This window comes from Acomys russatus, chromosome 7 (genome assembly GCF_903995435.1).
Source record: "Acomys russatus chromosome 7, mAcoRus1.1, whole genome shotgun sequence".
NCBI lineage: Eukaryota > Metazoa > Chordata > Mammalia > Rodentia > Muridae > Acomys > Acomys russatus.
The window spans coordinates 21,302,545-21,325,058 of NC_067143.1; the positions used below are offsets into that span (position 1 = coordinate 21,302,545).

At 44.6% G+C, this 22,514-nt stretch overlaps 1 protein-coding gene across 1 annotated transcript; it reads left to right on the forward strand.

Annotated features, from left to right (window-relative positions):
• Positions 1 to 8,686: 8,686 nt before the first annotated feature.
• Positions 8,687 to 21,150, forward strand: Snrpa1 (small nuclear ribonucleoprotein polypeptide A'). Its single transcript, XM_051148693.1, has 9 exons — positions 8,687 to 8,854; positions 10,434 to 10,581; positions 12,023 to 12,101; positions 16,501 to 16,547; positions 16,744 to 16,846; positions 17,591 to 17,670; positions 18,061 to 18,136; positions 18,754 to 18,847; positions 21,011 to 21,150. The coding sequence occupies exons 1-9, from the start codon at positions 8,773 to 8,775 to the stop codon at positions 21,067 to 21,069; spliced, it is 768 nt and encodes a 255-aa protein (XP_051004650.1). The 5' UTR covers positions 8,687 to 8,772; the 3' UTR covers positions 21,070 to 21,150.
• Positions 21,151 to 22,514: the final 1,364 nt, after the last annotated feature.

The window sequence follows — 22,514 nt, forward strand, 5'->3', positions numbered from 1 at the left end:
ACACACAGAGAGAGAGAGAGAGAGAGAGAGAGAGAGAGAGAGAGAGAGAGAGAGAGAGAGAGAGAGAGAGAGAGAGAAGTGCACATGGGCTTTTGAAACCTCAAAGCCCATCCTCAGTGATATGCCTCCTCCAACAAAGCCACACCTCTTAATCCTTCTCAAAAAGTTCTATTAGCTGGGGACCAAACACTCAAACATACGAGCATATGGAGGCCATTCTCACTTAAACCACCACACAGACTATTCACACTAAGGGAGACTAGGCATCTCTTGGCATTCCTATGGATCCTGTTATTATAGGAATTCCTATTCCTATAAGAACCAAAGTAAGAGGAGCTGAGAATATCTTATTACCCAAAAGAAAAGTCTCACCCAGGTCTGTTTGGCTTCTCAGAGGATCTTCAGCAATGTCTGCAAACATTCCTGACAGCTGGAGAGATGTATTCCCATCTACCAGGTAGAAGCCAGGGTTGCTACCAAGCTCCCTACCGTGTGCACAAAGACTTGACAGCCCAGAAGTATGCAGCCTAGAATGTCAGTGTGCTCAGGCTGAGAAAGCTAAGCAGCAATAAATGTAATTAAAAAGAAAAATGTTTGAAGCTGGGTGTGGTGGCACATGTCTTTAATCCCAGCACTTGGGAGGCAGAGGCAGGTGGATCTCTGTGAGTTCGAGACAGCCTGGTCTCCAAAGTGAGTCCAGCGAAAAAAAGAAAGAAAGAAAAGAAAAGAAAAGAAAAGAAGGATATTTGAAAAGTCTTAAGGATATCAGTACCCACATGTGGTTTGATTTCACCCATTTGTTTGCTAAAGTAAGATACCCTACTCCTGGTAACAATTTCTGTTTTAGTTAGGATGGCTAATGCTGTGGTGAAATACCATGACCAAAACACCTTGAAGAACCACAGGTTTATTTTGCTTACACTTCCACCTCACTGTTCCTCATCCAAAGAAGTCAGGACAAGACATGAAGTCAGGATAGCGCATGAATCTGCAGGCAGGACCTGATTCAGACACTCTAGAGAATTGCTGTGTACTGGCTGGATCCTTGCTTGTTCAACCTGTTTGTTTGTTTGTTTGTTTGTTTGTTTTTGTTTTTTAATAGAATACAGGGCCACCAGCCCAGAGGTGCCCTCCTACATCAATCACCAAATAAGAAAATTCCCAACAGGCTTATCAACAGTCATATCTTATGGAAGAGTTTCCTCAACTGAGGTGTCCCCCTCTCAGATGACTCTAGTCAGCACAATTGACCCCTTACCAACTTGACACATAAACATATCAATAGCTTATTAAGCATAACCCTTCCTTTTTTGTTATCCCTCAAGTCTCATATTAACATTACAGTATAAGACATATTGCAGGCTTTAGAAGTCCCACAGTCTTTACAAATTCCAACACTTTAAATGTTCAGTCTCTTTAAAAATCCAAAGTCTCTATAAAGGTTCCAAATCTCTTTTAAAAGTTCAACACTCTCAACTGTGGGCTCCTGTAAAATCAAAAATAAATTAAATACTTTCTTAGTCCAAAAAGAAAGAGCCAGGGCACAGTCACAAGCAAAGCAAAGCCAGGCCAAGTTCTAACAGTGTAAATAACTCAGAGGCCAATGTCCTGATCTGGGCTCCTCTAAGGGGCTTGCCATGGTCCCCCTTTTAAAGTAGGAAAATACTCTTACAACTTTTAATTTTCTTTTTTGAGAGTTTCATATGATATGGTTTTTTTTTTAAATCATATTTCTCCTGTCCCTCATCACCTCATCTACCTAGCCATCTTCAAGGTCTTTAAGGACCAGACCTTTCTTGCTCTTAAAGACCAGCTCTCTATCTAGTCCAAGGACGCCACCTGGTGGTTCATCCTGGAAATAAGTAAAGTTTGGGTTGTTTTGGTGGTTATTTTTAAACAATCTCAAAATAAAATTTTAGAAAAGTTACATGGCATAAAAATATTTTCCTGAACACTGTGAGAGTAATTTTCTGAAATAATGGCCATGATGCCTGAAACACTTTAGAAGGCATTTCTTACAAAGAAAAACAGTCTCAGCACATCAAAGGCCAGAATAGGTTCTAGGCCGGTGATAGACACTGTCTTGAAAAACAGATAACAACTCTGGTGGAGTGACACCCAAGAGTGACCCCTGGCCTCCACATACATGTGCGCGCGCGCGCGCGCGCGCGCGCACACACACACACACACACACACACACACACACACACACACACTCACCATGGAGTTCTTAGTTACTATTCTATTGCTGTGGGGAGACATCATGACCAAGGCAATTTTAAAAGAAAGCATTTAGCTGGAGGCTGGCTTGCAGTCTCAGGGCTAGTCCATCATCATCATGGTGGGGCTGTGATGGCAGACAGGCTGGCATGCCCTGGTAACTGAGACCTCCCTTTTGAGCTGCAAAGTGCAGGTCGCAAGAGTAAGTAAGACTAGCCCTGGTGTGGACTTCTGAAAACCACAAAACCTAATCCAAGTGACACAGCTCATCCAACAAGGCCATACCTCCACCAATAAGACTTCCCCCCAATCCTTCCCAGACTGTTCCACTAACTAGGGACCAAGCATATAAACATATGAGCCTACAGGGGCCATTTTCATCCAAACCATCACAGATTCATTTTTGTGTTGGCCAATAACTCCAGGACATGGGGACTGCTCTGGAGTGTGCTTGATACACCCAGTGACAGTCCACTGAAGAAACTGGATTTTTCCCTTTGCCATTACATATAGTTTGCAAATAGCTTCTCGGTTAGCGGTTCCACTGGCCCCTTTTCAAAGCTAGGACTCTAATTTGAACCTGTGCGGTCCTTGTGCACACCGCTCTGTGAGTGTATGCATCAGTCTGTGAGTTCATATGTGCATCAGTCCTACTGTGTCTGGAAAACACTGTTTCCTTGGAGTCATAGACCACCTCTCACTTTTATAATCTTTCTGCCTCCTCTTCTGTATAGATCCCTGAGCCTTGAGCCTCGAGGTTTGTGATGGCTGTTTTGGTTGTCAACTTGACTACACCTGGCAATAACCAAAACCCCAAAATGGCTGACATACCTGTGACTGATTTTTGCTTAATTAAATAATTTGAAGTGGGAAGATCTAGTTCTAATCTGGATCTTTGAGATGGGATGACACTCCTTTTATCCAGATCTTCGGAGGTGAGAAGACCCATCTCTAATGTGGGTCGCACCTTCTGCTGGGTGCTTATATAAAGGACACGGAAAAGGAAAGCCTCTGTGTGTGTGTGTGTGTGTGTGTGTGTGTGTGTGTGTACATACATATAACGTATGTATGTGTGTGTGTATGTGTGTGTGTGTATATATATATGTACATATATATGAGAGATTCATTCTATAAGTTCTGTTACTTATACATAACCCTAACTAACTCTAACTAACACAGGGTTTGATGAAGACATCCCATTTAGGACTGAGTGCTCCAAAGTCTCTCATTCTCTGTACCTTGTCCAAATGTGCGTCTCCTTGTTAACTCCCCTGTGCTGTAAAAAGCATGTTAGCCGGGCGTGGGGGTTCACGCCTTTAATCCCAGCACTCAGGAGGCAGAAGCAGGAGGATCACTGTGAGTTCAAGGCCAGCCTGGTATACAAAGCGAGTCCAGGATAGTCAAGGCTACACAGAGAAACCCTGTCTCGAAAAACCAAAAAAAAAAAAAAAAAGCATCTCTGATGAGGGTTGAGAGAGATGCACTGATCCAAGGGTACAGCAACATCAAAGAAGGCATCACTTTGTTGCTATGTACCTTTAGGGGGAAAAAATAGTAGATTTTCCCTTAGGCCCACGACCTACCTAGTCTCAGGTTCTCAGTCACTTTAGCCGTGTCAGGTGTGGGTTCTGTCTCATGGAGTGGGCCTCCTTAAATCCAATTAAAAATGGCTGGTTACTTCTGTAACCTTTGTAGTATAGCATAGGGCTACTTTAACCAATGAATCAACTACATGTAACCCATTCCTTGCTCTGGAATACGTACTGGGTAGCATAAGATGGAGAACTGGGGCACTGTTTCCCCATTATATGGTGACTCCATTCAGACTCCTTCCATGTACACGTCTATGGTCTAGGAATTGGCTGCAGTAGTAGGTTCCATGCAGTTTTTAGGTGGCCTTCAGAGTCAGCTGTCCTTCCCGCAGTCCCCTGTTCTCCCAGTCCCTCTCGCCATTAACCCTCCTATTCTACCTCCCTCTTTGTCTCCAATAACACTATACACTATTTCCTATTCTTTGGAAGATCCTCTCCTCCTCCTGGTCCCTTACCTAGTGGTAATTCAGATTATAGCACACATACTCAAAGCTTTAATTAATTAATTAATTACTAAAAATGAGAACATGGGCTCATCAATAAAAGATGCTTTTACAAATGATAAATATAGACTTTATGAAAGGTCTCTAGCAGAAATTTTCAAACACTCCTGAGGCTAAAAAAAAAAAAAAAAAAAAAAGCAAATGTAAAGTTATACCACATACAGTTGGGAACTAGCATACTCAGTATTGTAAGGATATTAAAATTTCCCACTTACCTACAGGGTCAATATAATACAAAGTAAAGAAAAAGTTATTTTGGTTTTTCAAAAAAGTGTTTTACTGGTCTTTATTTTACTTACTTACTTACTTATTTACTTTTTTATTTTATTATTATTTGGTTCGGTTTGGTTTTTTGAGATAGGGTTTCTCTGTATAGCCCTAGCCATCCTGGACTCATTTTGTAGACCAGGCTGGCCTCAAACTCACAGAGGTCCACCTGCCTCTGCCTCCTGAGTACATGTTAAGATTAAAGGCGTGTGCCACTGCCAACCAACTTTTTTTTTTTTTCCTTTGGTGGTGGTGGTGGAGGGGGAACAGGGTTGTCCTGAAACTTACTCTGTAAACCAGGCTGGCCTCAAACTGATAGAACTGCTTCACCTGTCTCTGCCTCTAGAGTCCTGGGATTAAAGGCATGTGCCACCACTGCTTGGTGCAAAGAATCTTTGTAAATACACGATGAAGCAAAGATTTATATTTCAAGGCTATAAAGGACAAGAGTAACCAAGGTAATGGGGAAAAACGTGAAGCTTGAACATTCGTTTTTTATTAAAACAGTGTGATATTATGCAAACAAACCCATGGAAAAGAATGGCTAGTCCAAAAGCCGAGTTTCACAAGTTTAGACACGAGTTTTGACAAGAGTGGCTTTGGAGAGCAGTAAGGAAAGGATGGCTTTTGAATATGGTGTTGAGCCGATTTAATTTTCAGATGGTGTCTTAGACAGGGTTTTATTGCTGTGAAAAGACCCCATGACCATAGAAATTTATTTATTTATTTATTTATTTATTTATTTATTTGGTTGATTGGTTTGGTTTTTCAAAACAGGGCTGTTCTACGTAGCCTTGGCTGTCCTGGAACTCACTCTGCAGACCAAGCTGTCCTAGAACTCCGGACAGACTGCATTAGTGAGGCCCTCCTCTAGGTGTGTCTTCAGGATGCATTTCCAGATAAGTTTAGCTGAAATACAAATCCACCCTGAACAGAGGTAATACTATCCCATGAGCTGGGCTCCAGGTCAAAGAAAAAAAAAAAAAGAAAGAAAGAAAGAAAAAGCAGGTTAAATACAGCATTCAGTTCTCTCTGCTTCCTAACTGCAGATGCAATGTGACAGCTGCCTACAGCCATGGCTTCCTACATCTTAACCACCGTGGTGACGCATATACTCACCATAAGCCAAAATAAGCCTTTCCACCATTATATTGTTTTTATCAGGCAACGAGCATATTGCTTGATATATCAAAACCCGCGACCGAGGGCTAGAGATGGGTCATCAAGTAAGAGTGCCTGCTGTACAAGCATGAGAGCCTGCGTTCAAGACCCCAAGACCCACATCAGAAGCAGGTTGGTAGTGTTGGCTTAGAGCCCCAGTACTCCCAGGGCTGAGGGACAACATGGACATTGACACAAGAGGATCACTTGCTTTTAAACAAAACCCCAAGCATTCGATTTTACCAACAAAGACTCAGGGGCCAGATGCTGGGGGTGAAAGCCTAAGTTCAGAGAGGCAGAGAAAGCACCCACCTGAGCTTCCGACTCAGCCAACGTCCCCCCATCTCCTTCTCCATGCTGTCTTAAAAACCCTTCAAACTAAATGTCTCCCACCCCATTCTACTTCCTGTGCATCTCTCTATCTGTCCTCCGTACTTCCTCTCACTATGGTTTTTTCCTATCTTTACTCCCTGCCAACTGGTTGCTTGCTCTGCCTCTTGACCTATGGTTGATTTTATTTAATCCTGTTTACAGAATGCTCTTGGATCAAAGGTGTGCGCTAGGGATGAGTCACACCATAACTAGAAACAGGTTTTTCAAGTACTGGGGTTCACAGTGTGATCAAATATTCTGCAACAGATCACTTGAGGGGCTTGCTAGCTGCCAGCCTACCTCTAGGTTCAGTGAGAGGCCCTGTCTCCAGGGAATAAGACAGAGAGAGCAAAGACACCTACTTCCTCCTCTACCCTCCAGATACCCACAAGTAGGTGTGCCCACAAACACATGTGCGTTTACTACACACACACACACACACACACACACACACACACACACACACACACACTGCAATGCTCAGCTGGATATGGTGGTGAAATGGTCCACGTGAGGTAGTTACTGACAACCACACTAATTGAGCCAATTAGAAGTATCTAAGCCCTTTTATTCGCCAGCAACCAAGAGGGGGCTCATGCTTCTAGGGGCTGAAGCTCAAGGGTACGGCACTTAAGGACAAATACCACAGTTACATCGGTGCTGGGGGAGCGGACAGAGCAACTGCTGTCTTTTTCACAGAGCTTAGTGGTATGTTCAGAGGCCACGTGACACTTATTTCTGACTTGCCTTTGTTAACTCTTTATTTTAGCCTGCACAAACATCAGTTATTTGGGTTAACACATCTGGACCATGATCAGGGTTATGAACGGCCCCTAAAGCATCGCCCGGGACTGTGGTCAGTGGGAAGGGGAAGCTGTGGGCTGTCCAGGCACGACATAGAGTCAGGACAAGATGGCGGTACTTTAGTCATTTCAGTGGTTCGGACCTGTATCCACAGATGACTGCAATGATTTGCAGGCCAGCCTGAGCTACAGGGTGAAAAATAACAAAAACCAGGGCTGGGAACGTGGCTCAGTTAAGAGAGTACTTGCGTCAACAAGCACAAAAACCCAGATTCCATCCCACCCCTCCCCCCCCATGCCTCCCATCCCCTCCCCCATGCCTCCCATCCCCACCCCCCCACACACACTACCTAAACTCACTCCACAAATCCTAGCACTTGGAGGTTGAGGCAGGAGAGTGAGATGTTCGGGAATGTTCTTAGGTCAGTCATTCCATGACTCCGCAGTTAAGACTACCTACAGCTCTTTTAGAGGACCTGAGTTCAGCTCCCAGCAACCTCCTTTAACTCCAGCTTCAGAGAATCTGGCAGCTCTGGCCTTGGAGTCTACACCCAGGTGCACAAACCACAAAGATACATAGGTAATTTTTAAAGAGTGCTTTCGGGAGCCGGGCGTGGTGGCGCAGGCCTTTAATCCCAGCACTCGGGAGGCAGAGGCAGGCGGATCGCTGTGAGTTCGAGGCCAGCCTGGTCTACAAAGTGAGTCCAGGATGGCCAAGGCTACACAGAGAAACCCTGTCTCGAAAAACCAAAGGGGGGGGGGGGGAAAGAGTGCTTTCGGATCAGAGTTCAGCTTCTAACACACAAGTCCACAGGATCACAACAGCAAGCTCCAGGAAGTCTCAGGCCGGAAGCCTTGCCTGCACCCAAACACAGGTGGCGTGGACACTAATTAATAAGCTATGATCAAATATAAGTACACTAATTTGTGGAATTGGGCTACCAGTGGCCTTTGGAGACAGAGGGCAAGGCTCTCCGGGTGTGTTGTGGTCACTGCGGACACTTATCAAATGTCAGACTTCTGATGTGTGTACTCTGCTGCACTTCATAGGAACTTTTTTGTTGCTTGTTTGTTTGAGACAGGGTTCTCTGCGCAGTGCTGGTTGTCCTAGAAGTCGCTGTGTAGACCCAGACGGCCTCAATCTCAGTGATCCACCTCCCTTTGCCTCCCAAATCCTGGGATTAAAGGCATCCTCCACCATGCCCGGCCTTCAGTATAAATATCATTTAAGATTTATTTTATTTTTATGTATATATGTGTCTTTGGGATGGCCGGTGTCCAAGGAGGCGAGAAATGGGGCAAAGAATCTCCTGAGGCTGGAGTTACAAGCAGTTGTAAGGCGCCCAGCTGGGTGCTGGAATGCGAACTCAGTCCATAGCAAAAGCAAGTGCTCTTCTAAGCCATCTGGCCAGGCCCTTGATATTTAATACCTAAATGTCTAGAAGCCACAAGTTCAGCCTCAAGCTTGAAGGGGACTGCGTACTACTTGGTTGCATGTGCCCCTATCTGCTGGATCCGAAATCAGGCGCTTTTGCCCCCTGTTGGGTGAGGAAATGGAGAAAGTTCTTACTACTCCTCCCTCAAAGTGCACTGAGGTGAGAGAGAGCGCCTCCCGCATGTTTTGGACCCAAACATCTGGAATCTAGGCTCGCCACGCTCCCAGGGACGTTTCAGGCGAGAGCCAAGACGACGATCGCGACTCCCGGCTGAGCTTTCGATTGCTTTAGCCTAGCGGTCGAGCCGCGTGCGGCTACGATTGGTGCTGTCTGGCAGCGCGGCGCGGTGCACTCTGGGACGCGGCACTGGCGGGAGGCGCAGGCCGGTGGCCGAGGCTACGACGCGGGCAGCGACAGGATGGTGAAACTGACGGCGGAGCTGATCGAGCAGGCGGCGCAGTACACCAATGCTGTGAGGGACCGTGAGCTGGACCTCCGCGGTGAGTTGGGCGGAGCGCGGCCTGTGTCCGGGTCCCGGCGCGCGGCCGCGGGAAGCCGGCCCCGCCGCGTGCGCGGAGGCCGGAGCCTGGCCGCCGGACCTCCCACCGGGCCCCGGGGTGCTGCCGATCGACGGTCCCGCAGGGCCCTTTGGAGTCGTTTGTTACCGGCGCTCCTGCTAGCAGGCACGGTACCTCGATTCCTTCCCTGGACCGTAGTCGTTAGGCATTGCCCGGCGTGTTCAGCAGCCTGAACTGTTTGAGAGCTAGGAAAATTGAACATGGTACTTACAGGACGGCGGCCGCCTGGTTTTGAACAATTATTATGATTTGCGAGGGTGGGTTGGATATGTGCCACTGTTATCTTAATTGCTCAGTGATTTCCGTTTGGTTTTGTTTCTTTTTGAGACAGGGTCTCCTGTAGTCCAAGCTGGTTTCAAACGGCTATATAGTTAAGGATTATCTCAAACCTCGGACTCTCTTTCCTCTACTGTCTAGGTGCTGGATAGATCTGTGCACTGTGTTTATATGGTGCTTCGGATGAGCCCAGGGTTTGTGCCTGTCAGGCAAGCAGTGGTCCAGAGCCGCAGCCCCCCGACAATTAACTCTTATAAGAGGTGTTTTCAAGATTCAAGTGTTTGACCAAAGCCTAATGGTCGCTTCCATGTTTAGGGCGGTAGATACCGAACTTGATTTTAAAAAAAAAAACATAGAATCGAGAGTGCAATCATTGGCGTTTCAGGAGATGGCTTTGAGAGGGGTTAAGATTGTAAGACTGTGTGACCTGAGGCAACCACAGTCGAAGGGCATTATGCGTTGCCATTTGCTAAAATGTCTTGCTGATGTATGAGAAATCCTAGTGCTTTTCTATGTTGAAATTAACTTTCTCGGAGAAAAGTCCAGTCAGTGGAGGAGCATCTGATCCTTTCACTGTCTTGGCGCAGTTTTGGTCTTTGCTGTATCTCCGAAGGCCATGCAGTCTTGAATACTTATTTTTGGTACCATATTTTTTTGCACTCTTTCACAACTGTGTTGGGTACCTCTTCGTCCTGTAGTACCGTGATAATTATGCCCGTTAGACAATCAAGGAGACAATCAAGGTGTGATTTGTGGTTGTATATAAACCGTTGGAGCTGACACAGAGGAGAGACAGGGTACCGTGAGGATACACGGATGAGTTGTGTGCAGGATGGAGAACACCTGTCAGCAGTTTCTGACCAGGGCTTGGGCATTAACACTAAGCAGTTTAAAGTGTCCAAGTCTGTCATGGAGCCTAACAGCTCTAAGGACTTAGAGCAGTGTGAATATCTTGTAGACGATCTTGTAGACAGCGGGCACCAGTACTAGTAAGTATGCCCAACTGTCCTGCTCTTGCCTTCAGCCTCTTCAAGTTTGCCAGAAGACTATAAGCTTCATGGCACTAAGGACCCCATGTAACTGGTTTGTCATTTTTCTTTTGTATTTTTGTACAGTGCTTGACATGTCATCGGTGTCAGGTTAATACTTCCTCAAATGAAAGCTTTGCATCAGGACCTTTCATTTATATTAATATTTGTTGTATGGATTGTTTTCCCTCCTACAGGATATAAAATTCCGGTCATTGAAAATCTAGGTGCAACCTTAGACCAATTTGACGCTATTGATTTTTCTGACAATGAGATCAGGAAACTGGATGGTTTCCCTTTGTTGAGAAGACTGAAAACATTATTGGTGAACAATAACAGAATATGGTGAGTGTCTGCCAGGGAGAAGACTTTCTTCCCTGAAGTAAGTGCTGCAATGTACCCCGAAGATATCTTTTTTAATCTTATGTAATTAGTGTTTTGCCTGTGGGTGTGTCTGTCTGTACCTCATATCTGCCTAGTGCCTTTAGAGGCCAGAAGAGGGCGTTGGAGCTGGAGTTTAACTCCCTGGAGCCCGAGTTAGAGAGCTGTTCCAGGTGCTAGGAACAGCCCTGCGTCCTCTGGAAGAGCAGCCAGAGCTCTGTGTTGTTGAAGCCACCTCTCCAGCCTCTCCCTGTCTCATAAGGGGAGAAATGACTAGAGCATTTTCCCTAAGAGATTGGGAGATTAACTTGGGCATTGTCTGACCTATCTGCCACCCTTCAGAGATCTGTAATATTCATAGCCGATACTAAACTTTGAATTTAAAACATGTTGCTGGGTATACATTTTAGATTCTAGAGCAGTTATCAACAGTATCATAATAAAAAGATTTATAAAGGACAGGTATCTGGCATTCGAATTTAATCCTAACACTTGGGAGGCAGAAGCAGGTGGCTCTCTGTGAGTTCAAGGCCAGCCTTGTCTATATAATAAGTTCCAGCCAGTGCTACATATTGAGACTGTCTCAATAAAATCTTTTTTTATGAAGTAAAATTACTTTTTCACTGAGTGCCTGTACCTCATACATCTTGCTGTTTTAATTTGTAGTTGGTTTCTAGAATACAATTCTGTGAAATTAAGATCCTATTTGTTTTGTTTTGTTTGTTTGAGACAGGATTTCTCTGTGTGGCCTTTGCTGTTCTAGAACTCACTCTGGAGACCAGGCTGACCTCAAACTCAAGTGATCCCCCTTCCTCTGCCTCCACAGTACTGGTATTAAAGGCCTGTGCCACCACCACTCAGCTGGCAAAGCTTTTATTAAGAAAAGACTACAGAGGCTAGTGACATTGCCCTGGTTAAGAGTACTGGCCGCTCCTTTTCCAGTTGCAGGGAATTCAAGGGCCTTTTCTGGCTTCCACAGGCACCAAGCACACAATTGGTATGTGATAAAGTGCAGGCAAAACACCCATACACATAAAAGCACTGGGTGTTGTCTTTGGGGAGAAGCCATCTTAGACCAGTTCTCGGAATGCAGAATTATTGAGTTTTTAGGTTTTTGAACAAGAAGTTGTAAATTGGCTAAGTGGTTTTTTCCTACCTCACTTTTCCTTGGGTTGCACCAGACCACTTGGCAATGGAAAGATGCTCAGGCGTGGATTTCTGGGGTCATCGCATCCCTGTCACTGGCCCTGTGCCTCAGACAAGGCTCCAGCTTTGCTGCTGTCCCTGAGATGGGGTGTGGGAGAAGGATATCCTTACATCGAGGTGTTAAATACTTGGCAAGGAGGGAGGTAAATGTTAGCTTGTTTAGATTTGGGTTCACTGAGAGCCTTTGTTTTTATTCCAGCCGTATAGGTGAAGGGCTGGACCAGGCCCTTCCCTGTCTGACAGAGCTCATCCTCACCAACAACAGTCTAGTGGAGCTGGTGAGTTGAATGGAGAAGACTCTTAAGGGGCAAGGTTAAGGATACTTCCTGCTTCAGAAAATTATCTCCTAGTTTCTCTTTGTTTTTTTTTTTGTTTGTTTGTTTGTTTTGTTTTTGTGTGTGTGTGTGTTGTGGTTTTTTCCTGATTATTTTGCTGCTTCAGCCTTTGGCTTTTGACTTTTTAATGGTTTTTCCCCCCCTATGGTTGTATTGGTTTGGTTTTTGTGTTGGGAGTTGACAAGCTTTTGAATTATATATGTCACAGATCTCTTTGCCCACTCAGGTGTGCCTTTCCATTTTTGATTCTGTTGAGGGAAGTGCAGCCCTGGCTGTACTAGAACTTCCTCTGTAGCCCAGGCTGGCCTTGAACTCACAGAGATCTGCCTGCCTCTGCCTCCCCAGTGCTGGGATTAAAGGCATATGCACTACCACATTTGGCCTAGTTTTTAATTCGTACAAGATTTAATTTGTTAGTATTTTTCTGGGAACTGAACCTTGTGACCTGTCTGTTAATACTGTTTGGCCTTGAGGTTTGTGTCATGTAATATAAAATGCCCAGACAGCTTTGGTTTTTGTTTTTGTGGTTTGTTTGTTAGGTTAAATGCTCCATGACAAATCTTTTTACCATCTAGAACTTTCATTTTTGTTGTCTCTTAAAAACTACATGTAATAGGATTTTTTTTTTATTTTAGATTTATTTTGTGTGTTTGAGTGTGTGGCCTACATATATGTATGTGTACCACATGTGTGCCTGGTGCCCACATGCTCAGAAGAGCATCAGATCCCCTAAAACTGGAGCTACAGATGGCCATGAGCCACCACATGGGTGGTGGGACTCAAACCTGGGAGGTACTCTTAACCACTAGGTCCAGCCCCAGTGGTAGGATTTTTTGAATCTACTGGTAAGTCTGTTTTTAATTTAATGGTATTACTGGCATATCACAGTTTGTCTTTCAAGGGGGCTTTCTCTGTCAGCTGTTCTGGTTTTTCTGGTTTTTGTTTGTTTGTTTTGTTTTGTTTTTTGTTATTGTGTATGTATGCATGTGCGCTTTCTCTGTCATTCCATTTTTCCTTCAAATGGCTTAGAAATTATCTGTATCTATATCTATTCTTAGCAACGTCATCAATTTCAAGTCAACCAATGTCTTTACAATAATCTTAACAATTATTTTTTAATGTAACGTTCTTATTCTTTGAGAATTAATACATGTACACAGTAAATTTTGGTCATATTTATCCCCAGTTCCTCCCATATCTGCCCACATGTTCTCACAACTTCATTATTATTTCTTCTTCTTCTTCTTCTTCTTCTTCTTCTTCTTCTTCTTCTTCTTCTTCTTCTTCTTCTTCTTCTTCTTTTCTTTTGGTCATTTCTATAGTCCTAGAACTCAGAGATCCTCCTGCCTCTGTCTCCTGAGCCACTGTGCCTAGCCCTCCCGTTTTTAACCCACCATGTCCTATTTGTGCTGGCCATATACCATACTCAGGGGCATGGAGCTGTTACAGGAGAGTGGCTGACCTACCAGGAGCCACACTCTTAAAGAATACTGACTCTCCCTTCCCCAGCTGCCCCAGTGTGAAAAGTTACTCAGCTAGAGGTGAGCCCCCCACCATCTTCCATGTGGGAATGTTGGCCAGCTTGGGCTTATGCAGATGACACAGCCACTGTGTGTTCATGAGTGCAGTGATGCTGATATGTCCAGGATGCACCATGTGGCCTGGCCTTTCTCCCCCCCCCCCCCCCCCCCCCCCCCCCCCCCCCCCCCCCCCCCTTGCTCTTACAGTCTTTCTATTTTTCCTTCCTCCTCAGTAGCCTGAGCCTGGCAGAAAGGGAGTGGATGTAGATGTCCCATTGCGGCTCAGCCTTCCAGAGACATTTATTCTTTACACTTTGGCCAGCTGTGAGTTGCTCGTAAACTCCACAAATGTCCACTCCACAGAGAAACTTCTCTAATGAGGTCCAAGACCTGCACTACCAATCTGTAGGCTTGGAGATATGTATTTGGAGGGCAGTTTGATGCTATGTCCAATTAACAAAATAATAATGGTAGTTCACACCTAAGGCCTGTGAGCTCCCCAACCATGGTTTCTTAACTGGATTTATTGTATCAGACATGCATTTCCTTCTGTGGAACTGGGCCTTAAATCAAGTCAGAAAATGGTTTGTACCTTAACATTTGTGCCATCATTGCACCTATGGGTATATCTTGCCACGTCATCGTTACTGAGCTGACAGTATTCACGGCTGGGTAAGACTGCTGATGACTCTTTGTCCCAGTAGCCTGCATAGCACCTTCTGGTACCATGAAAGCTAGCTGGCTGGGAGGAAGCTTTCTGGTCAGCACCAACTTGATTTCTTATGTCCTGTGACAAAAGTATGTGGTGACTTCACCAGTGGGGTCTTGCTATCAGTGAGACTAACTGTTAGCCTATATTGTGTTTTGAGACACTCCCTTAATTGTGTCACCAGAGTGAATTGTAACTCCATATGTAGTCTATGCTGGCCTCGAATTTCCTACAGGCTTCCTGTTTTAGCCTCCCAAATACTAGGATTGCAGGCATGAGCCACTACACCGAGCTTTTAAAGCCAGCACTCTACTGGCACACAGCTGGGGTAGAGCAGGTCCCAGCCAGCGGGGAGTCTTTCTAGAATCAGTGCCTTGGGTGATACATTGTAGAATCAAAACCTGGATCTAGCACCTTTCTGATGCTAAGCAAGCATCCTCCTCCCTGCACACACACAGAGCTACAGGCCTAGCTCTTCTTTTTTATTTTTAAGCCCATTGGCATGCTGTTGCTGTGTTCTGTGTTGTGCATGTACAACAGACACTTTAGTGTTTATTCCTTTTGGATTCTCATTGTGGCAGTGTGCAGTGTGCCAGTTCTCAAGCTCCAGCGCTCCCTCCGATCGTGTGAAGATGGCTGCTTGCTTTCTGAGAACTCTGTCCTCTCTCATTGCTTTTTAAAATTGTAAAGCACTTAACAAAGATGCATGCCATTCATTTACAAAGCCACACTGACCTCTGTTTCCTTCCAGTTGGATGCTGCAGAAGTGAGTCCTGCTTTCATCTGTGCTATTTCCAGTGTCGCTCCTGAGTTACTCCTTTAGGCCTAGCCCAAGTTTTTCCTTAGTGTAGGAGTGTGTCCTGGAAGGGACACAATTTGGCCAACCAGGACTGTATAGCAAGACTTTGTCCCCAATAGGAGAAAAGACAGCAAGCCTGAGCATCCGCATTGCTGTAGCCCCATTACACACTATCTGGCTCTCCCTGGACTTACTATTGGAACACGCAGCTCCTTGGGCAGCTGCTCTCACACTGAACGCCTGTGGGTTATCAGGGAGTTCTCTGGCTTATCATACACCTTCCTGGCTTCCCCTACCTTCTTCACAAACACTATACAAGTTCTGTAGTTGATGCCCCGGCCTATTCCCATTATACACTTTCTAGGAATACCTTGTCTAGTTTGCCTGTAGCGTTTGGTGGTGTCTTTTTAGTGTTGCTATCTTTGTTCCATCATGGTCTCCAGGACAGTTTGGGAAGAGTTGAAAATATGTGGCCCTGGCTGGTCTGAACTCACTGTGTAGAATAGGCTGGCCTCAAATTCACTGAGCTCTGTCTGTCTCTCCCTCCTGAGTCCTGGGATAAAAACATGTGCCACAATAACTAGTACCCATAATTTTTTAAGCTATGCTATTCATCTTGTCTTTGAAAATATGTGAAGAGATGGAGGCAGGGTGGCCTAGGATAGCAGTACCTTTTCAAAGATAATACACTCCCTGAGGCCACTTGGGATATACTAATAAGAAAGGACATTTTGCACCAGGTATGGTGGCATATACCTGTAATCCCAACCCTTGGGAGGATCAAGATCGGAGACCATAGAAAGTTCAAGGCTAGCCCAGGGTATAGGAGATTCTGTCTCAAACAAACAGCAAAAACCCCACACTAGACCAAGATCTTGGCTTGAGGTTCCCATGTAAGCAGCTGCTCCAAGCAAGTCACTAGTGTTATCATTGGTTTCACTTTGGAATCATTCCTTAGTAGTGACTTTGAAATTGCTGTAGGGAATCTTTTTTCTTCTTCTTCTTCTTCTTCTTCTTCTTCTTCTTCTTCTTCTTCTTCTTCTTCTTCTTCTTCTTCTTCTTCTTCTTCTTCTTCTTCTTCTTCTTTTTCTTTTGTCTTCTTTTGAAGCAGGTATTGTTACTTCCAAGACATAAAGAAGCTGGACTATATTATTCATCAGTTTATTAGGTTGTATTAGTATTGGATTAGGTCCTGGAGCAGTAAAAAATAAGTAAACAGTGTGGATGTTTACTTCAAAGATACTTGTCATTTCAGACTATCAGAATGGTAACATGTCTGTCAGCCTTGTTCTTACTGTGGCTCTTATTTTATAGGGTGATCTGGACCCATTGGCATCTCTCAAATCACTGACATATCTAAGGTATGGAAATTACTTGTGATGATGCGACTAATAGTCCTGAAATAGCTCCTTCAGGCTGCTAATAGACAGCTCTTCCCTGGGTGGTATGTGTCACCATGACAGCGAAGTAACAAGAGTGCTGTGCTTTCTCCTGACTTGTAGTCCTCACACTTCTCAAATGACCCTCTTACATGTACTGCTGTCACTTTTCTTACAGTATCCTAAGAAATCCTGTGACAAATAAGAAGCATTACCGCCTGTATGTGATTTACAAAGTTCCACAAGTCAGAGTGCTAGACTTTCAGAAAGTGAAATTAAAAGTGAGTATTGCGCACTGGCTGGGAGTCACTGCAGAATTGGCCTTTTCTGTATGCTTTCATTGCTGAGTTTTCCAAGTTGTTTAATAAGTAAATTTTACCATTACTTTGAAATTGAATGTGTGGGAAAGAAGCCGTTAAGTTAGGGTTGTTTGTTACTGTTTTGTTGGGGTTGTTTTCTTTTGTTTTGCCTCTTAGCAGTTTATGGTAGAGCTTTGTTGGCCATTCCAAAGTTGGCCAAATGCTAGAACTACATGGTGAATTGTCTGCTTAGATGTGCTCCCAGTAGGGAGCATAGTGTAACTCAGCTTTGAGTAGCTCTGCCTGTTAGAATGGCTTTTCCGCCTTTAATCCCAGCACTCGGGAAGCAGAGGCAACTAACTGGATCACTGTGAGTTCGAGGCCAGCCTGGTCTACAAAGCGAGTCCAGGACAGCTAAGGATACACGGAGAAACCCTGTCTCGAAAAACCAAAAACAACAAAAAAAGAATGGCTTTTTCATTGTAGGAAGTGCTAATTCATCTCTGTAGTCTCTCGGAAGTCCCTCTTTGAAGCTAGGATGGGCACTTTTTGAGAGCTTTGCCTGAGAAGGTTGGACTACTGTGTCTCCTAATTTAAAGTTGGCTTTTGGTGTTTCTACCAACCCAGACTGTTTCAGGAGAATTCTCTCCCATGTTTTCTGAGGAAGGCATCTAAATGCATGTGGTGTTCCTGTTTTGATTAACTCTGTGTGTGGTGTCGCTGTAGGAGCGTCAGGAAGCAGAGAAAATGTTCAAGGGCAAACGGGGTGCACAGCTTGCAAAGGATATTGCCAGGAGAAGCAAAACGTAAGATACGGATATCCAACCTAACTCCACTTCCCCTTCAGAAACACTGTCTGGCAGTTTGCCTCCTGCAAAATTGAGCCCCAAACTGTGGTTAATGCGGTATCACGTTTGAATGATGGTGGCAGACCATTCATGGTCTGGACATCACAGGAAATTTCTACCAGGTTAGCAGAGCATATATTTTGATTTACCTTCTTAATGTGGTGTTAAACACCCTGCTTTCTCTATAGGAAGATGGATTGGGTGGTGTTTCTGAAGGAGAGAGTTCTTGTATCAGTTTGTTAACAAAGATAAGATACTACACTGGTTGAATTACTTTCAAAAGCTTTTGAAAGTAAGAGAAGCAGCTTGCACCAGTCAGAATGTAACAGTTATATTCTCCCTCCCAAGTTTTAATCCAGGTGCTGGTTTGCCAACTGACAAAAAGAAAGGTGGACCATCTGCAGGGGATGTGGAAGCAATCAAGGTGAGGATGTATTGGGGCTAGGGGACTAGAGAGAGTCAGAATAGGACAGCGATGTGATTGTAGAGACCGTCTTCCCACAGTCCTTAGGACTCTGCTGATTCTAGTTCGTGGGGGGGGGGGGGGCGGGGGGATACTAGCTTAAAGCTACTGTTGGACCAGACTTTGGCTTGAATAATTACATGAACTAATGGAAGGTATCGGTGTGTTTCTCCTTTTCCCAGGGTACATTTACTAATTTGAGCAGTTATGTTGGTGTGCAGTCTTGAAGTTTGCCTTAGCTCCCCCCCCCCCCCAAATATTTGCTACCTGACATCTCCTGTTGGAATATTAGTAGAAAATCCTAAAGTCTCCAGCAACAGGATTCCAAACAGATACTTAGCTTTTAGGGATTGTGAAATGTTGCCTTTTCTCCCTTATAAGGGCCTGAATCTCTTCCAAAATATTGAAAATTGATGGCCTGTTTTCTAGGTTGGTTGTTAGGGTGCCATGTGCCCTGTGCCCGTGGGCTTCTTCCCAAGCACAGAGCTGTGTGGCTTATGTCCTATGGGAAAGTTGCCTGGAATTTCTGTAGTGTCTTCTGGGTGTTGTCATCATATCCCTTCCCCTGTGTTTTCTAGAATGCCATAGCGAACGCATCGACGCTGGCTGAAGTGGAGCGGCTGAAGGGCCTGCTGCAGTCTGGTCAGATACCTGGCAGAGAGCGCAGATCAGGTCAGAAAACTGTTCTGTCTGAACTTCTAAAACAGCATATCGGAATGATTACAAAGTACTATCTGGCTGCCATGACAACACAGTATGTAGGAGGCTGAGGGACGCATGACGGTCAGGAGTTGAAGGTCATTCTTGGCTACAAAACAAGTTTGAGACAAGCCTGGGTTACAGAAGGCCCTTTTTCCCCTCAACCCTCTAAAAAGAAATAGGAAGGGAGGAGGGAAGGTCAGTAAAGAAAGTTAAGCCATTGGGATATTTATGGAGTCTATACATGTTGAAGAAAAACATTTCATAATATGGAAAGAATAAAGTTCTAGAGGTGACTATGTGAACATCTAAGTCACATGCTATATAGTGGATATTTTACTATATGGTAGATGAATAAACAATTTACAGTAGCATTCTCATAGGGTGACAGTTTAAAAATTCTTCTGCCCAGTATTTTTACTCTATGCTGTCTGTGTTTAGATTTGTATAGATGCACAGGTACTTAGCTTTGTTTTTCAGTTGTCCATGTTATTGAGAACAGTGACATGTTGCCTAAGTTCATAGTTTGAAGAAAATAGTTGCCTTCACCAGATGAGTAGTTTAATAGCCTACTCTGTCTAGGTTTATGTAAGTATGCTCTCTGTCTGCACAAAATAACCAAAGTCTTCTGTAATAATCCACACCATAATTCCTGTAAAGCAAGGTGCCGCATGTGGTGATTTAATGGTTCAGGACGGACTGTATTAAGAGCCTGACCAGTCCTGTCCTTGGGCAGGTTTCTTTGTCTTAGGAGGGCACTTTAATCTTCAAGTTTAAGATAAGCACTGTCATCAAGGATGTGGGGGAGGAATGTGATTGTGTTCAGCACACGGCCAGTGTTTGTGGGTGTGAGATGCTCTGTTGTTTGAACGCCAAGTGTGTGTCAGACAGCATGTTGAGCACTAGAGATAACTGTCCAAATGAACACATATTACCAAGTTTGCAGTGAGTGTCCCTGGACTTGCTACCTTGCTAACTTTCCAAGGGTCATCATCTTTGAGCTGTTGTTTTAGTTTTGTGACCCACCTAGTTTAGTGATGGTTGCTTCCATGAGTATGGGGCAGGGGGTTTTACTGCAGCAGCAAGGGCAAATGACAGTGACGACATTACAGAAGACAATGACTTCCTACATCAGCAGTATCTATTGCAAGGAGCTTCTCAGGAGACGAGATAAGATATTCTTAAGAACCGTGGTGTTGTGGTCTCTGGGACATGCAAGGTAAAAGGTTTGTAATAACGCTGAGATGTTTGCTCTTTCCGGTTGGTAGCATCTGCACTGGTAAAAGCTGCTGGTGCCTCAGCAAGGAGGCCAGGTGATGGAGTTCAGGGATAGGTACCATGCTTAAGTCCCTGAGTTCAGTCCCAGCTCCCCGCAGTGTTTATTACCAATGATACAATTGAAGCTTTTAAGCAAAAAGGAACATTTGGGAAGCCTGGCTGGGGATGTAAATCTGGTAGAGCACTAGCCAGCACACATACGACCCTGGGTTCAAGCTGCCCCGCCACTAGAGCGGCCTCGAGAGAAAGAAGATGTAGGTCTGCAGTTTAACACTCACATTTCTGGGGAAACCAGTGGAAATACATGACTCAACAGTTGAAAGACGTACAAAATACAGTACAGGGACTTCTCCAAAGAGTCATGTGCCTGCGTGGGTGAAGATACATTCAGATACACAAGGTAGAGTAGTGGGCTGCAGGGAAGAACAGGAAGAGGTCCTTGAGAAAACTTGAAGTTCACCTTGTGAACCTGTCTGTAAGAAGCTGCCACTTCAGCCAGGCAAGCCGTGGTAGCTTGTTTCTGGGAAGCTGCTGTTTGCTTCTGACTATGGAAGGGATAGACAGACTTGAGCTTCCCTGGTTTTCCTAAACATTTGGATGAGACAAAACTTTTTGGTGATTGGTTGGTTGGTTTTTCTTTCTACATAGCTCCTGGCTGTCCTGAAACTCAGTGTCACCAGACTCAAACTCAGAAATTTGCAAAAAATCTGCCCCAAATTGTGTGTGTGTGTGTGTGTGTGTGTGTGTGTGTGTGTGTGTGTGTATTCATTTTTTTTTTTTAATCAATGTGTATGTGTCTGGTGAGTGGATGGATAATACAAAACTGACATGACTTGTGGTTTTGTGGGTTTTTTTCAGGGCCAAGTGATGATGGTGAAGAAGAGCTGGAAGAAGACACAGTCACAAATGGGTCCTGAACTCTGTGGCAGATGGTCTGATAAGCTTTCTCGGGACAAGTCTTGTTTTTTGAGCACGGAGAATAGCCTTGCTTGTATAAGCATTGTTGAATGCTCAGAAGTACTGCTGATCATTTTTTAATATGAACCTTGAGGCAGAAATGCCAATTTTCTACAAATGGTAAAATAAAGGCCACTTACTGTGCTGCCAAATTGTGTGTTGTGTATTGCAGAGAGGTGTAGGGCAGTATTTGAGTTGGAAGTTGGGAGGATGGTGTTTCTGAATAGATTTTACTCCTGTTTATGAAATACTACAGATGATTTGTAGGGGCGGGCAGGCTTTACGACTAGACAGGCATCCTGTGACCTTTTTAGTTCAACACACAAACATGCACGAGCATCTCACTAATCAATTAAAAGTAATATGAAAAATTGTAAGTAGGAGTGAGACTTTGCTTGTTGGGGCTGGCACGGGCAGACACAGTTCTCCAGCCCATGCAACAGACACAGGCTGTGGCTTCTCTGTGGGGCAGGTTAGGGCACACTTTTCTCAGCATCTACATATCGTATTGTGTTTCTTATCTAGGAAAGATTTTGTTGTTGTTAAATACCAGTGCCTCAGATTCCCTACTCTGCCTTGTTCTCTTGAGAACAATGTCTCTCACTGTGCCTGGAGCTGGGCTGGAAGTCAACAAGTCCCAGCAGTCTTCCTATCTACCCCACAGTACTGAGGTTGTGGCATGCATGTAGACAGACCTAGCTTTTTACCTAGGTGGTGGGGATTTGAACTCAGGTACTCAAGCTTGCATAGCAAGCATTCTTACCCACTAAGCCAGTGTTCCAGCCCTTGGTTGTAGTTTTCAAACTCCTTTGGTGATTGTGAGTGTGACAAGCACATTAGGTAGTCTCTGGGTGCTTTTGATGATTGCTAGTAAAGCACTGCTCTTGTGAAGGTGTATACCAGATGCCTAAGATGGAGTGGAACTGTGGCTGAGAAGAATGGGAACAGTGGCTTCTGCTGAGCCCCAGGCTTAAACCCAGGATGAGTTGCAGTCTGGCTTTCAGCATCTCCAATGAGGCTGCCTGTACAGCTCCCACAGGCCTTCTATTAATGTACTGCCCCCGGTTCCTGATAAAGCAGGCAAAGTGATTGTTTCTTTTGCCTGGAGGGCTTGGTGGCAGTCATGCTGAGATTGCAAACCCCCTGCAGCAAAGCAAAAACAGATTCTTTATTTATAAGTCCTCTTACTGAGTGAGACTTCATCTTGGTCAACAATCCCAGTGGTGACAATGTGGTTATGGCTTCTAATTGCAAATTTTTTTTTTTATTTTTATTTTTAAACTAAAAGTAGCTTAAGTTTGAAATCCTGGCCTGGGCTGGAGAAGGATGGTGGCTGCTGAGCATGCACGGAATAGCTCTGGACTGAAAACTGTGTTGGCACTAGATGATTTTGTGTTTGGGGTAG

Bases quoted from the DNA above. Each gene is read 5' to 3' on its own strand.
- Snrpa1 (XM_051148693.1), top strand. From the start codon at position 8,773: ATGGTGAAACTGACGGCGGAGCTGATCGAGCAGGCGGCGCAGTACACC. The intron at 16,847-17,590 runs GTGAGTATTGCG...GTGTCGCTGTAG, and splicing joins TTCAGAAAGTGAAATTAAAA to GAGCGTCAGGAAGCAGAGAA. The intron at 18,137-18,753 runs GTGAGGATGTAT...TGTGTTTTCTAG, and splicing joins GGGATGTGGAAGCAATCAAG to AATGCCATAGCGAACGCATC.